The sequence below is a fragment of the Aotus nancymaae genome, unplaced genomic scaffold (genome assembly GCF_030222135.1).
Source record: "Aotus nancymaae isolate 86718 unplaced genomic scaffold, 86718_ANA_hifiasm-v0.15.2.pri h1tg000003l, whole genome shotgun sequence".
Lineage (NCBI taxonomy): Eukaryota > Metazoa > Chordata > Mammalia > Primates > Aotidae > Aotus > Aotus nancymaae.
The window spans coordinates 4,488,105-4,503,659 of record NW_026988414.1 but is presented as its reverse complement, the minus strand read 5'-3'; the positions used below and the strand labels follow the sequence as shown (position 1 = coordinate 4,503,659).

Genomic DNA, 15,555 nt, shown 5'->3' with positions numbered 1-15,555 from the left:
CCCTTTGTAACCACCACAGCTCCCCCTCCCTCCCCACCACACACATATTCTGCACCTACCAGGCCCTTCATCCAGAGAGCTTCGGGGTCCCTGTGCTCCCAGGATGTAGGACTTTGCAATGGCATGCATGCATGCATTCATTCATTCCTTCTAGGGGACTAAAACAATCTGCACTAATAAATCTTCATTACAGTTATTGACTCCCAAGCATTTTTTGTGCTTTACACACATAATTTATAACCTATACAATCCAGTGGAGAAGTATTATCATGCCCATTTTACAGCTAATGAAACTAAGGTATAAAGCGTCATGGCACCTGACCTAGGGGCACTTGTTCAGCTGCTGGTGGAGGAAGTCTGAGCTGTGAGCCACCTGTCCACCTCAGGGGAGCCCAGAGTGAGTGAGCCCTCAGGTATTCGTATCATAGATGGGAATTAGAATCACAACCATGAGCTGGGTGTGTAATCCCAGCAGTTTGGGAGGCCAGGCAGGAAGATTGCTTAGCTCAGGAGTTTGAGACCAGCCTGGGCAACACAGGGAAACTCATCTGTACAAAGTATAAAAATAAATTAGCCCCATGTGGTGGTGTACACCTGGGGTCTCAGCTACTGGGGAGACTGAGGTAGAAGGATTGCTGGAGCCTGGGAGGTCAAGGCTATGATTGCACTAATGCACTCCAGCCTGGGCAACAGTGCAAGACCCTGTCTCAAAAACAAAAACAAAAACAAGGCCAGGTGCGGCGACTCACGCCTGTAATCCTAGCACTTTGGGAGGCCGAGGCGGGCAGGTCATAAGGACAGGAGTTTGAGACCAGCCTGGCCAACATGGTGAAACCTCGTCTCTACTAAAAACACAAAAATTAGCCAGGTGTGGTGGCGTGCACCTGTAGTCCCAGCTACTTGGGAGGCTAAGGCAGGAGAATCGCTTGAATCCGGGAGGCAGAGGTTGTGGTGAGCTGAGATTGCACCACTGCTCTCCAGCCTGAGTAACAGAGCAAGACTCGGTCTCAAAAAAAAAAAAAAAAGAAAAAAGAAATGCAACCATGTAAGAAGGGCTACAGGTGCACACAGGTAACCAAGGGGCTGTGTGATCTCGGAGGAAGAGCCTGATTCAGCCTGCCAGGAGTGGGGCTCTCGACTGCAGGGCTTGGCCTGTGAGGACATTTCAGGGTCTGGACTTGACCTTGAGGGCACAGAATAGACTGGAAGGGTCAATCTGAAGGAGGGTGACATATGCTAAATAGCAAGGTCACTCAACTACCAGAGGCTCTTATCCAACCTCTCGATTGAACCACGGGGGAAACTGAGGCCTGTAGGAGAGGTAGGAGTTACCCAAGGCCACAGAGGTCTGAGGCTAAACCGGCCTCCCACCTACAGAGCTGGACTCCCAGAAGCCACACAGGGAACTGCAGAAAGAGGGGAGGGAGGGCGGGGGGCCAGCCCCAATCACACAGGAAGTCTGCCAGACCCCACCCGGGGGGCCTCCAGGCAGGGTGAGCTGCCCAGCCCCCAGCCTGCAGGGCAGGGACCAGAAACAGCTCCTCTGGGATTCTGCCACAATCTCAGCAGGAAGACAGGAAAGCTGAGCTGGGCAGCCTGCTACAGCCGGGCCAGGATTGGAGGTTTGGCCTCCCAGGACCAGGCCCGCTCTCAGGTCACTGAGAAAGTCACTCTTCTGCTCTGAGAGGGGCCCCTGCCTCTGGCCAGAGAGAAATGAAGAGTTTCTGAGATCCCAGTTGGCCTCGGGTCAGGGTGAGAGAAAGGGCTCAGTGTATTCAACCCGTTGGCTTAAATCTTCCCCATCCTGCCACCCTCCTTGAGAGATGGGGTCCCCTCCACTCTAGAGATGGGGAACTGAGGCCCAGAGGAGAGACACCCCTAGACCAAGGTCACACAGTGAGCTGTGACTGTCCCAAGCTGGGCCAGGAGGGTTGACCCCAGGAGAGTCCTCAGGGGTCAGCCCCCACCCCTTTGGAAGGAAGCGCTCCCCTTTCCCCCTCCCCTTTTCCTGGCAGCCTGAAATATAGGAGTGGGGGTGGGAGGGGAGTGTGGCTTTGGCTTTTCCAGTCTAACACAGCCCCTCACTGTCTGCGCAGAGACAGGCCTGGGCTGCCTCCTCAGACACAGGCCCATCTGTGAGACCTGCGCAGGGCCTGCTTCTCTCCTGGAGAGCTTGTTTGTTTACCCAGTTCTCATAATTATAAGTTCTGCAGCCCCACCCGGCCCAATCATTCCTTCCCTGACCATCCTCTGCTGTCTGGGGCACTGCATGGGTGCAGGGGGCCGGGAGTAACAAGTCAGAGGGAAAAACTTCATGCTGGGGTCAAGGCCATGCGTGCCGGCCAGGCTCTGCAGCTGCTGAGAGCACAGGCATGTCCCTTCCTCTTCCTGGGCCTCAGTGTACTCGGACATGAGAAAAACGAGGGGATTAGTTAGAGGATCCCATAGGGTCCTTGTGGGCTAGGAGGAGGAAAGGTCTGGGCCTGGAAAAGAAAAGCAGACAGTTCCCATCAGCACCTCAAAATCAAGGGGGGGCTATGGGAGGTGCAGTGGGGTGACAGGCAGACACCTCCCCCAGCCCACCAGGGCCTGCTCGCCCCAAAGCTCAAGCTCAGCTCTCTTTTCTCCCCTTCGCCTCCCAGAGAACACTGCTCTCAAAAAAAGCAAAACCAAAAAGCAAAACAGAAGTGCAATTGTCAGCTCCCTCCTTCTCTAGATGCCTGAATCACCCCTTAAATCTCTGACAGGCCAGGCAAATGGCACACAGCTCCCCTAAGAACTCAGCTAAAACGCAATTGCCAGCTAGGCACAGTGGCTCACTCCTGTAATCCCAGCACTTTGGGAGGCCGACGTGGGCAGATCACAAGGTCAGGAGTTTGAGACCAGCCTGACCAACGTGGTGAAACCTCATCTCTACTAAAAATACAAACATTAGCCAGGTGTAGTGGTGAGCACCTGTAGTCTCAGCTACTCATGAGACTGAGACAGGAGAATCGCTTGAATCCAGGACGCGGAGGTTGCAGTGAGTTGAGACCACACCACTGCACTCCAGCCTGAGTGACAGAGCGAGACTCCATTAAAAAAAAAAAAAAAAAATAGGCAACTGCCATTTACTGAGAACCCGCCACAGGCCAGGAACTGTGTAGTGCACCCATCACAAAGGCAGGGAGCACCAGTCGCATCTCAGTGACAGCTAGAGCTGTGAGGAGGAGAGCTGAGTGCCAAAGGCCACACAGCATTCAGTGGTGGAAGCGTACTGCCACCTGGTCAAGGCCAGACATGCTGCTCCTTGAGATGGGCCCACTGAGTACTGAAACCAACATGCACTCTGGGAAACATAAGATCCACGGGCTTTGTAACATGAGCCACAGCACATCCAGCTTGATGGAACCGTCTTAGCTGGCATGGAGCTCCATGAGATCAGGGCTCATGTCACTGCTTCGTCCCCAGTTCCCAGCTCAGGCCCAGGCACAGGACAGCTTTCAGAGCAAGTTCTTCCTTCAACAGCAAGATAGCCTCCTGAAATCTGCACCTGCTCTGTGCCTTCAGTGCAGCCCAGGGCCCACAGGTGCCCAAGAGTTCAGAGCTGGAACAGATAGGCACAGATAGGCAAAGTGAGGAGGAGGCACAGAGAGAAGGAAGGACTTGCCAGAGGTCACCTGGCACCCATCCTGGGGAGCCTGTCTCCTAGCCTGCACCCATCAGTGGCTCCTGGCAGGTGGAGTAAATCAGAGGTGAGTGGAGCACGGGTGGGTGGGTGGCTTCTTCCCAATAGACTCCTCTTCGAGAAGGTGCTAAGCTTCACAAGCTTGGCTGGACACAAATAGCTCTGCTCAGCATGGGAAAGACGGACGGCAGTCGCAGTTGGCTTGGCCACAGATGGGTGGGTGGGGAAGCGTCTGCACTTTGCAAATCACACTTTATTCTTCCTCCCCTCCTGGATGCCTAGTTACCACCTGGGCCTCCACCCCTACTGTGGACCCTCCACCCAGCACCCTGGCCCACACCTGGCACCTCTGATCTGCGAGAGAAGGGCCTCCCTTGGCCAATGTCCTGTGTGAAACATACATAACAGTAACGGCGGATGAACCAGGAGCTCTTCATATTATCTCACCAACCCCGCACAACAACCTCAGGGGTCTGGGATGCTGTTGTGCCCACTTTACAGATGAGGAATTTGAGGTCCAGAGAAGGGAAGGCAGCTGCCAAACGACAGGGCAGTCCTGACAGCATCTCAAAACCAGGCTCTCTGACTCCTAGCCTCTTTCTTTCTTTCTTTTTTTAAATTTGAGCTCTGATACTCAGGCTGGAGTGTAGTTGCATGCTCACTGCAACCTCCACCTTCCAGGTTCAAGCGATTCTTCTGCCTCAGCCTTCCGAGTAGCTGGGACTACAGGCATGCACCACCACCCTCAGCTAATTTTTGTATTTTTAGTAGAGACGGGGTTTCACCATATTGGCCAGGCTGGTCTCGAACTCCTGACCTTGTGATATGCCCACCTTGACCTCCCAAAGTGCTGGGATACAGATGTGAGTCACCGTGTCTGGCTAGGCTCTTTCTGCTCTGTCCTTGAAGGAAAAGAAGGTTCTCGTTTTCAGGGCTGCCTGGGAAGGGAATGAGTTTCCTGTCACTGGAGGAATGGGAGCAGATGCTGCAGGACCAGTGGTTGGAGGTCTGCCTTAATAAAACAACCTACAGAATCCATACACGTTTTCCTGTAGGCCAAGAATCATGGACATCAGCTCGCCCCAGCCCTGCACAGCACCATCACTGAGGCCTGGCCACGCCATGCCCCTGTACACACATGTCCCTCACTGCACCTGACCCCTACCCCGCAGGTCCAGTGCCTCCCACCATGGGGTTCACCTCGCTCATGCAAGCTGACCCACTAGTGCCACTTCTGCCTGAAAATGCCTCCAAGGCCTCCCTGGGGCCCTCAGGACAAAGGTCCCTCCTCACCAAGGCCAGCCCTGTGGTTCTTCCCTCTACCTCCCCATCCTGAGTCCCAGCAAGCTGGCCCACCCCAGGCCAGTCTCTCTTACACCTTCCCGAGGAAGGTCTTTCCCTTTGGGAACATTGCCTGCCCTGAGGAGGGACAGCCAGCAAGGAAGCACCCACAGGCAGGCACCATGTGAGTGTGCAGCTGTGTGTCCCTCCTGCCCAGCACAGCGCTGGGCACATAGTAGGTGTTCAATAACTATCAACTGAATTAATACAAGAAAAAAGGACTCCGTGTGTCATGAGCCAGACCTCATCACACCCACTGATGGTCTCACAGGCATGCACCTCTGTGTCTACATAGAAGCCCAGCCCTGCTTTGGAAGGCATCTTCAGACCCCTACCAAGGGTTTTCAGAGGCAGAGAATTTCCAAGAGTAGATACTAGTATTGAGGTCACAGACGGGGAGAAAAGCCACAGAGAGGTATAGTCATTGGTCCAGAGTCATACAGCAGATGGTCAATGGGACCAGGCTTAAGGCTTACAAGTCTAGTTCTTAACACACGGCTAGGCAGGGAGGGAGCACATTCCCATTCATCTTTTTACCCTTTTCCTCTGTGTACTTCCAAATCCCAGGCACAGAACAGATGCTGCTGCTGAAGGACCAACCTTGTTGTAACCACGTCCCCATCCTACCAGCCTCCAAGTACGCGCTGAATACCCCAGGTGTCCAGGCCCATAGGCTGGTGCTCCTCTGACCTTGGAAGGGAAGAAAGTTCTCATATTCAGGGCTGCCTAGGAGGGTCATGTCGACTTCCTGGAGCACATGGCAGGGAGCAGGTGGTGCATGAGGCCACAGGACAGACCTGGCACATCTCCCTGGGTGCCAAGTTAGCGCAATGAACAATCATAACAGCTGCCACTCATGTATTGTCACCTCCCACCAACACTGTGCTGCACTGACTGGGGACTTGATCCTCATACCTTAAGATGCCAGAACTAACATCCTCTTATACAGTGGGCTCTAAGGCTCAGAGAGTGTGACTGACTTGTCCCCAAACATCCTCCCATCCAGTGGCAGAGCCAGGACTCAAACCCAGGGAGTCTGACTGCAAACCCTTGCCCCAAAATCTCTGGGCTCCCTGCTTCTTCAAGGTTACCACCCACTACGTAACCAGGCGGGCCCCTTCACCTTCGTGGGCCAGAAGCAGCATTGCTCTAAAAACGGGACCCATCCCAGGAGGTAGATACTTCCTGTTCTTCCAGTTTTAAAAATTTGTGAGATCAAAAGATTGTAGCCTTCCATGACTCAGGCCCTAAGATTCTACCAGGAGAAGAGAATGGCTTTGCTCCACCCTCAAGGGTTTTAAACCTAGGCATCCGCCCGGACTCCTTCCTTAAACTTCTGCCCAGCAGCGTCTACAGAATACCCTTCTTCCTCCGGCAGAGAAGTGGATGGGGGTGGGGCAGGGGAAGGAAAAAGCAGTGCAGGAATTTCTGCAACCGCAGGATGATGCTTGCAGGAGTCCTGGGTGGAGTGAGTCATGAGCTCTGCCCGCGGCAAACGAAGAGGGGGGCGCAGGGAAGGAGAATGCGGCTGGTCAGAGAGGCCATGAGTCTCAGACTGAGTAATGACGGGTGGGATAGATTTGTGCAACCTACAGGAGCCTGACACAGCCGCTCTGTTCCCACTTGGCTCCTCCTCCCACTTCCTCTCCCGGCTTCCGAAAGCCTGCCTCTCTTGGAGGCCTTTTTCACAGTGTCCCCCTGCCCAATCTGGGCACCACAGATGACATAGGCATAGCAGAACATGGTTTAAATAGCTAAGGCCTTGGACTACCCGGCTCAGGCCTACCACTGACGTGTGGATTCAATGAGACAATACAGACAAAGGAAGGTTTGGCACATAGCAAGTGCTCAGTTAAACCGTTGCTAATCTTACAGTTATCACTCAGAGCCTGATTACTGCCCCTCCCTGCTCCATCAACCATGTCTTCAGATAGAAAATACATCCATCCCTACACATCACAGGCTAGACTATATGGCTACACACCCGGAGGCCATGGTCATCAGTCCCTGTCCCCAGCTCACAGGCAGCCCCTTCAAGCCCACTACCCGCCAAACGATGCTCAGAGATGTCAGGAAGGAGCTTCCCTCTAAACGCCCAGGTTGGTGGAAGCAGAGTAGAGGAAGAGTTGGGCTGGGACACGAATTGGCCTTCGGCAGGGAAGCTGACCAGAGCCAGAAACGAAACACACACAGTGGCTCTGTTTGCCCGTAAAAACCAACACATGAGAAACAACCTAATGTCCAGTATTAGGGAAAAAGCTGAGAAAATGTCCTTCTCTGTCCTCAGATGGAATAAAATGCAGCCTTTGGGGATGCTTCCAGGGAGGTTTTAATGACCTGGGAGACATGTTTATCATAAATCATGTGGTGAAAGCAGCAAGACATAAACTTGAGTCATGGTCCGGCAAAGTCGAACCATCGACGCAGACGGGAAGTACTCCCAGAGGATGAAGTGGTTATCGCAGGATGGAGGCTGAGTGGTTCCTATTCCTGTTTTTCTGCTTCGATCCTCAGGCAGCAGGGAGGGCAGCTGTGACCTAGCTTGGGTTTAGAAAGGTCTCTTTGGCAGTGTGTGTGTGGGAAGGACTAGAGGCTCCAAGGAGGCTGGGGCAGCTCCCAGTAGGCGAGGCCAGCACTCAGGCCACAGCAGTAAGAAAGGAACAGAGTCTAGGGGACTGGAAGAGGCTAGATGGAGGGGAAGGCAGGGTCAAAGCCAACAAAAGCATGTTATGTAAGACCCAACAGAGACAGCAGCATCCCCAGATGCTTTATCCCCAGGAGCTGACCTGGACTTTGGCTAAGGGCAGCCACCCAGGCCCAGGCACTGCTTCCGGCCAGCCTGATCTCTCTGCAAAGTCCAGAAGAGCAATGAGGAAGCCATGCAGCAGGGCAAGGGGTGGCAGAAGGCAGAACCTCTCCACCCCGTCACTCCTGGCACCTACAGCCACTTCCCCAATGTTGAGAGGTAGACTTTTTTTTTTTTTTTTGAGACAGAGTCTCACTCTGTTGCCCAGGTTGGAGTGCAATGACACGATCCCATCTCACTGCAACCTCTGCCTCCCAGGTTCAAGTGATTCTTGTGCCTCAGCCTCCCATGTAGCTGGGACTACAGGTATCCACCACCATGCCTGGCTAAGTTTTTAGTAGAGATGAGGTTTCACCATGTTGGTCAGGCTGGTCTCAAACTCTTGACCTCAGGTGCTCTGCCTGCCTCAGTCTCCCAAAGTCCTGGGATTACAGTCATGAATTACCACGCCCAGCAGAGAGGTAGGTTTTTAAAATCACTTTGGAAAAAGGCATTATTTGTTTTGCTCAATAAATAAGTGAGACACCTTTCTTCTCATATCTGGTTGTCAAAAGGATGAAAATGCTCAGTGCTAAGGTCCCCTTGGCAGGAGAGTGTCAAACGCCTGCTGCCTTGTTAAAGCCCATGTGTCCATCTACCAAAAGGTTACCCAGGCTGGGCATAGCGGCTCATGCCTGTAATCCCAGCACTTTGGGAGGCCAAGGCAGGTGGATTACCTGAGGTCAGGAGTTCAAGACTAGCCTGACCAATATGATGAAACCCCATCTCTACTAAAAATACAAAAATTAGCTGGGCGTGGTAGCAGGCGCATGTAGTCCCAGCTACTCGGGAGGCTGAGACAGGAGAATTACTTGAACACGGGAGGCAGAGGTTGCAGTGAGCCAAGATAGCACCACTGCACTCCAGCCTGGGCAATCAGAGCTAGATTCCGTCACAAAAAAAAATTAAAAAAGGTGACCCAGGAGTTCTATTTCAGGGCCTCTCCTATATGGAATATTACAGAGGGTATGTACCAGGAGGTTTAAGCAGCACCGTGAATACTAGCAAAACACTGGAAACCACCCTAATGCCCATTCACAGGGGGCTGGGTAAACGAACCATCCATGCACAGGAATGAACTCATCAAGAAAAGACCGAGGTAGTCCTGTGTGTTCTGACACAGAAAGAGGTCCACCAATTTACCAAGTGAAAAAAATCAAACCACAGAAGCACAGAATAAGATCTCTTTTTATAGGCTGGGTGTGGTGGCTCACGCCTGTAATCCCAGAACTTTAGGAGGCTGAGGTGGGTGGATCACAAGGTCATAAGTTTGAGACCAGCCTGGCCAACATGGTGAAACCCAGTCTCAATTAAAAATACAAAAATTAGCCTGGCGTGGTAGAGCACGCCTGTAATCCCAGCTACTTAGGAGGCTGGGGCAGGAGAAGCACTTGAACCTGGGAGGCAGAGGTTGCAGTGAGCCGACATTGTGCCACTGCACTACAGCCTGGGCAACAGAGTGAGACTCCGCGTCAAAAAACAAAAATCTGTTTTTATAAACCAAACTATCGTGAGCATGTACAGAGAGAGGTAGGTTTGGAAACAGTGACACACCACACTTAAGTGATTTCTTCTGGGAAGTGGGATTTAAGGAAGAAAGATGGAGGTGCTTTCATTTTTTACTTTATCCTCCTACATTGTACATGCATTACTTTTGCTCAGGCAAGGCTTCCAACTCAGCCTCCCATGCAGCTGGAAGCCCAGGCGCACATCACCATGCCCAGCTAATTTTTTGTATTTTTACTAGAGACGGGGCTTTGCCATGTTGCCCAGGCTGGTCTTCTCCCGAGCTCAAGCAATCCGCCCTCTTCAGCCTCCCAAAGTGCTGAGATTACAGGCGTGAGCCACCACCCTGGCCTGTGCACACATTACTTTTGCAATTAGACAAAATGTTCGGTGGGTGCCTAAAGTTGGGAAGGACTAGGAAGAAACAGGAAGGACTCCTAAGGAGCAGGGGATTTCTTTCAGGGCTAATGAAAACGCTCTAACTCCCCACAGGTGGCAATGGCTGCGCAATTCTGTGAATATATTAAAAACCACTGAAATGTACACTTTAGGTGAGTGAATTGTATGGTAGGCGAATTATGCCTCAGTAAAGCTGTTATTTTTGGCTGGGCATGGTGGCTCACCCCCGTAATGCTGGCACTTTGGGAGGGTGAGGCAGGTGGATCATCTGAGGTCAGGAGTTTGAGACCAGCCTGACCAATATAGTGAAACCCCCATCTCTATTAAAAATACAAAAATTAGCCAGGCATGGTGATGTGTACCTGTAACAGGGGACTGAGGCAGGAGAATTGCTTGAACCCAGGAGGTGGAGGTTGCAGTGGGCTGAGACTGTGCCACTGGACTCCAGCCTGGGAGAGAGAGAGCCAGACTCTGTCTCAAAAAAAAAAAAAAGATGTTACTTCAGGGACAGGAAGCTCACAACTGTAATCCTAGCACTTTGGGAGGCCAAGGCTCCCAAAGGAGACTTGCTTGATCCCAGGAGTTCAAGACCAGCCTGGGCAACATAGGGAGACCCTGTCTCACACACATACACACACACACACACACACACAAATAGCTAGGCATGGTGGTGCACAGCTGTAGTCCCAGCTACTTGGGAGGCTGAGGTGGGAGGATTGCTTGAGCCCAGGAGGTTGAGGCTGCAGTTAGCTATGATGCCGCCACTGCACTCCAGCCTGGGTGACAGAGCAAGACCCTGTCTCAAAAAAAAAAAAAAGATGTTAGTCCATGGTTGCAAGGGTTGTATTGGGACCTTAAGCTGGCTTCAGTCTGGGGGAGATTTGTGGGGAAAATTTAGGATCGTTAGGCCCTCAGAGCTGAAAGTAACTTTGGCCATTGAGTAACCCACCCACTTTGGTTCACAACTAGGGAAACTGAGACCCAGGGAGAGGAAGTGGCCTGCCCAAGGATCCTCAGGCCTCTCTGCTCCCAGACCAGCGCTTCTTCCTCTCCGCCTGCTCCCTCGTGTAAGGAGGAGGGAGTCACCCTCCCACCAGCCCCATGGGGCTCCCAGTGTGGAAACAAGCCTCTGCTTGCCAGGGGCTTTGAAATCCCAGGATGAAAGGTGCCGTGGCAGCAAAACAGCACCGTGGCCGGGAGCACGCCTGACCTTCGCCAGGACTTGCACACAGGCTGGCATTCACCTGCTCACCTGCACGGGGAGGGCACGAAACTGCAGGTCGAACTTCAGGGCCCTAACAGACCTGGGAGCTCAGAGCACTGTGGGAAGGGATGTTCCTAACTCTGACATTTTTACTGGGGCAGAGAGCAAGGCCTCAGGTAGGGAGGGCTCTGGAATTTTAATTGCCAGCTTTGAGAGGACCTACAGCTCCTTGGGTGGGGTGAGGAAGGTGCATGGATCACTGGAGGTGGCAAAGACACGTCCTCATTCCCCTCCAACCGAGATTCTAAGGCAGCTCACTTCCTCTGGAGGAGGCTGGGAGGCTTCCCGGCAGGCCCCTTCCAACCCCCTCCCCTCTACATCAGGAACTCCCCACAGGTGAGCCTGGACCAGGAATTTGAGGCATTTAAAGAGGGTTATAAATAGCACTGAAGTGTCCAGAAGAGAGAGGCCAGCAGGCTCTGAGTGGGCACAACCATCTTCCACCCAGCCTGATATCCAGAAAACAAATCCAACTCTCTCCAGTAAAGGACACTTCACCTGTGGTCTCAGTCCCCTCCCCTGTAACATGCCAGGGGACAGAGGGTGGGCTGGCAATTCTCAGCCCAGGAGACGGGAAGACAGGCAGGCCCAGCACTGGGTATGAGGAGAGGAAAAACCCCACCGAAGCATGGTACACCCCACCCAGGCCCCTCGAAGGGCCTCAACAGGAGGTCCTGAATGGTAGGACTGTTGAAGCGCCCCAGGAGGTGGCCGCAACAGGGAGGGAACAGGAAGACTCCGCCCTGGCCATTCCTCCTCCCAGAGTCCAGGCCTGATGGGACAAGGAGGCTTTCCAGGACTTAACCCCGCGCTGGTCGGAGGCTAGAGTCTGATTCACTTCCACATCACCCCAATCGCCCCTGTGCCCAGCCGGCTCCAGGCCTGGCACAAGGGAGGGACTCGGACCTTGGGACTTGGCTCAGGACCACAGTCACCCGGCAGGCCTCCCCAGCTCCTCCCTGTGCCCAGCATGGGTGGGGCCCTGGAGACATGGAGTTAAAGGACACCTGACCACTGCTCTCAGGGCCTCCTGCTCTCAAGGGAGCGTGGAGAACACGGTGGTGAAACTCTAAAGGGCACGAAAGTAAGTGCAGGCGGACGCGGTGCTCAAGGCCCTCTGGACATAGAGAGGCGACCCACCTGAACCGTCACCCCAAGTATCAGTCCCTCTCCTATGCCAGCCCTGTGCTAGGCAAGCCAGTGAGTTACCCCACATAAGCCTCCCAACAACTCATTAGTAAGAAAGAAATCACTGACCCCATTTCAAAGAGGAGAAAACCAAGGTATCCAAAACAGATGTCTGGGAAACAAATGCTGGGCTTCCACCGAGGGCAGCTCCACCAGCCGGGAGAGCTCGGCCAGAGTGGAGTTTCTCAGGCAGCCGAGATCCTCAACCTCTCTCCCCCTCCTCCAGAGTCTGTGGGGAAAAGGCCCCTGCTACAGCTCCAGCTTCCCCAGGAGCCTTGGGGACAGCTGTCCTTGGGGAGAAGTGGCCACTGTGCAGTAATAGGCTGAGAGCAGGGCTGGGTGAAAGGCGGCGCTGAGGGGGCTGGCGACTGGCCCTGAGGGCCCCCCACTCTGGTGACCAGTCCCCTGGCCCCTGCTGCCTGCGCCAAAGGACATGGAACCCCACCGCCTCCAAGGCGCCCTAACGATCCCTGGCCCCACTCCCCAGGATCAGTCCCGGGCCTTCACTGGCCGGTCCTCAGGAAGCCTCCGCCACGTGTACCAGGGCTGGGGCCCGGCGGGGCTGGGGACGAGACGGTTGGGGAGGAAGGTGAGCGCGTGCCGGCTGGGTCCGGGAGATTCCAAAGCGGGTAACGGATGGGCTTGGAACGCTTCTGAGCAGGGACAGTCAAGGGTGGGCGGCAGGCTGCGACCCCTGTCCCAGCTTGGCCAAGGGTCGTGGGCTGGGGGTCTGCCAAGGCTGGGCTCCCAAGAGGTTCCAGGAGATAAGGGGCTCCAAGTACTTTTGAGCCGGGAAAGGTGGCGCCCACAGGGCGCGGGAAGGAGCTCCCAGGCTCGGAGGGAATGAGCTCGAACGCGGGGCACGCTCCCCGGCGGCTCCTGCCCGCCCGGCCTGACTCTCCGGAGCCCCCATCCCCGGCACGGACCGGGGTGTGGGCGTGGTCCGGGGGTTCCGGCGGGACCCCCGGCGCGCGCGGCGCAACCCTCACCTGCGATGTGCTGGCGCCGGGCGTCGTCCAGGTGCGTGGACAGCACGTCGCCCATGGCCGGGAGGAGTCGCGGCCCGATCCGGCCGCCGCCGCCACTGCTGCCCGCGCCGCTCAGGCGGACGCCTTTGGCGCCATGGAGCCCCGCCCGCCCTGCTCCCGCCGCTCCCGCCGCTCCCGCCGCCCCGGCTGCGGCTTCCGCTCCGGCTCCGCTCCCACTGGGGCCCAGTCCCTCCCGCCGGCAGCCTCGGCCCCCTCTCTGCCCTCGGCCCTGCACCCCTGCGCCCCGCCAGGCCCCGCCCGCGGCTCTACACCCCTGCGCCCGCCGCGCCCCACCCCGCCCCCGCCCCGACACCGCCCAGCCCCGTAGGCCGGCCCCGCCCGCAAGCCGGCCCCGCCCCCTCCTTGGCTTCGGGCGGGCGGGGCACAGGGGCCGGGGACAACCGGGACCGCCCGGCAGACAAAGAGAAGGTCCCAGAAAGGGAGACTGCGGAGAACGCGCCCGCCTAGACCTAAACGAAAAAAGAGACGGGGCTGGTGGGAGCATCTGAAAAACTGGGGGTGCTCTAGGGGGCTCCAGTCTGAGTGTCACCTCCTCCCCTCCCAACCCTGCCAGCTCGGGAAGAGAATCACGCCGAGGAGGATATAGAGCATTGACAGAGGACGCCTGGGCCCACAACCCGGAATTAGGGGTTCGGCCCCCTCCTCCTGTTCCCTGAACCGTGCCCCCTGCCCCCCTAGTCCCGCCCGCCACTGCCCGCGCTCAGGAAGTTCCCTGGCCTTGATTCGACCTGCCCCAGAAGGTGTGCTGGCCGGTCTTGCACAATAGCTATGGGAAGGGGGTGGGGAGGGCTCCCACCGAAGGCACCCCGGCCCCAGTGCCAGGCGGGCTTTCCTCGGGCCCAGCATATGGGCATTTCACTCGGGAGGCGGCTTGTGGGACAGAGCAAATCAGAAAAGGAAAAAGCAATAGCACTTTACAGTTTGCAAAAGACTACCGGAATCCAAACCCAGAGACTGACATGCACCAGCCCATGGAGCTGGGCGTGGATGGGTCGCCAGTGCCAGGGGAATGTGTCTCAGTCTCAGGACTTCCCAAGCTGGTAGGGGAGACAGTCAGGTTAACGAGTGGGATCCCCAGGTCCCAATCCTCCCTTGGCTGCTGGTGCTCAGGTCTCCTGCTCCGCATTGGGACAAGGCCATCCACTTTCTGCTTGTTTACCCCTGGTAGCTACTTACCACTTCTCCATGCATTTCACCCTGTTATTGGACAGCTCTTAGTGTAACTGTGACATACGGCAGAAAGTGATGATGATAACAGTTAAATTGCTGAACACCTGTACTTCAGGCCTATGCACACCACAGGAGGTAGGTTTGAAATGGATTAAAGTGATGCAGGCATTCATTCATGCATTGTCACTTACCAGTCATTCAGCAACAGGTGGTCAATACCTGTGTGCCAGGCCCTCTCCTAGACACTGGGGGTGAAAAGAGGAGGAAGTCCAAGCTGCCCTCCCCTCTGTGACCCTGGACAATTGGCATTACCTCTTTGAACTTCGGCTATCTCATCCGTCAAAAGAGAATGACGCTTTTTGAGGGAGGATTAAATGAGATAACAAAATGCCCAGCACAGTGCCTGGCACAGGGTCCGTCATCTCTCAATAAACAGAACCTGTCATTCTGTTACTCGTAGTCTCTGCCCTCTAGAGCTTAGAGAAGCTTGAGGAAGGAGCAGAACATTCTGTTTTAAGGAAAATCACAGAGGGAGTAGGACCGGAAATGGAAGTTGAAAAACAAGACTTTTGACAGCAGATACTGAGAAACAGCATTCCAGGGAGTGGGGACAGCACAGGCAGAGACCCAGCCTTTCAAGGGCAGGATGCATTCATGCAGCAAAAAGTCATCATCAGGTGGAGTTGAAGTCAGGCTGGCAGGGATCACTAATTTCCTTTCATACAGGTTGGAACTGAGGCCCAGAGAGGGAAATGACTTGCTAAGGGCACACAGCGAGGCAGGGGGAGAACCTGGCCAAAGGCACCAGTGTCTGATTCTCTGAACAACCAGAAACAAGTGATGCTGATAACCTCGTTTCATTTTTCCCACAGCCCAAACTGCAGGGTCTGCTCTGCCCAGGGAGGAGCTAGCCAGAGCTAGCTGGCATCTAGACACTGAAGGGAATCTCCTAGGCGAGGCTGGAGGCCTAGGCCAGGCTGGGTAGAGATGGGGCCACAGCAGCCTTTCCCCAGCCTTCAGGGCACACCCATGCCTGTGAGCCTGGAACCCCTTCAGGCTCCCTACCATGCAAAGCCCTGACCCAGGGACCCCAGATGGGGAGGCAACTTGAGCACCCAGGTCTCCT

General features: G+C 55.1%; 1 protein-coding gene across 1 annotated transcript in view; it reads right to left on the bottom strand.

Moving 5' to 3' along the window:
* NIBAN2 (niban apoptosis regulator 2) overlaps positions 1-13,444 on the bottom strand; it is a 64,904-nt gene extending 51,460 nt beyond the window's left edge. The window contains exon 1 of the mRNA XM_021674042.2: positions 13,200-13,444. Within this exon, the coding sequence (XP_021529717.2) occupies positions 13,200-13,254 (55 nt within the window). The 5' untranslated portion in view covers positions 13,255-13,444. The remainder of the gene's footprint in view (positions 1-13,199) is intronic.
* Between the last annotated feature and the right edge of the window lie 2,111 nt (positions 13,445-15,555).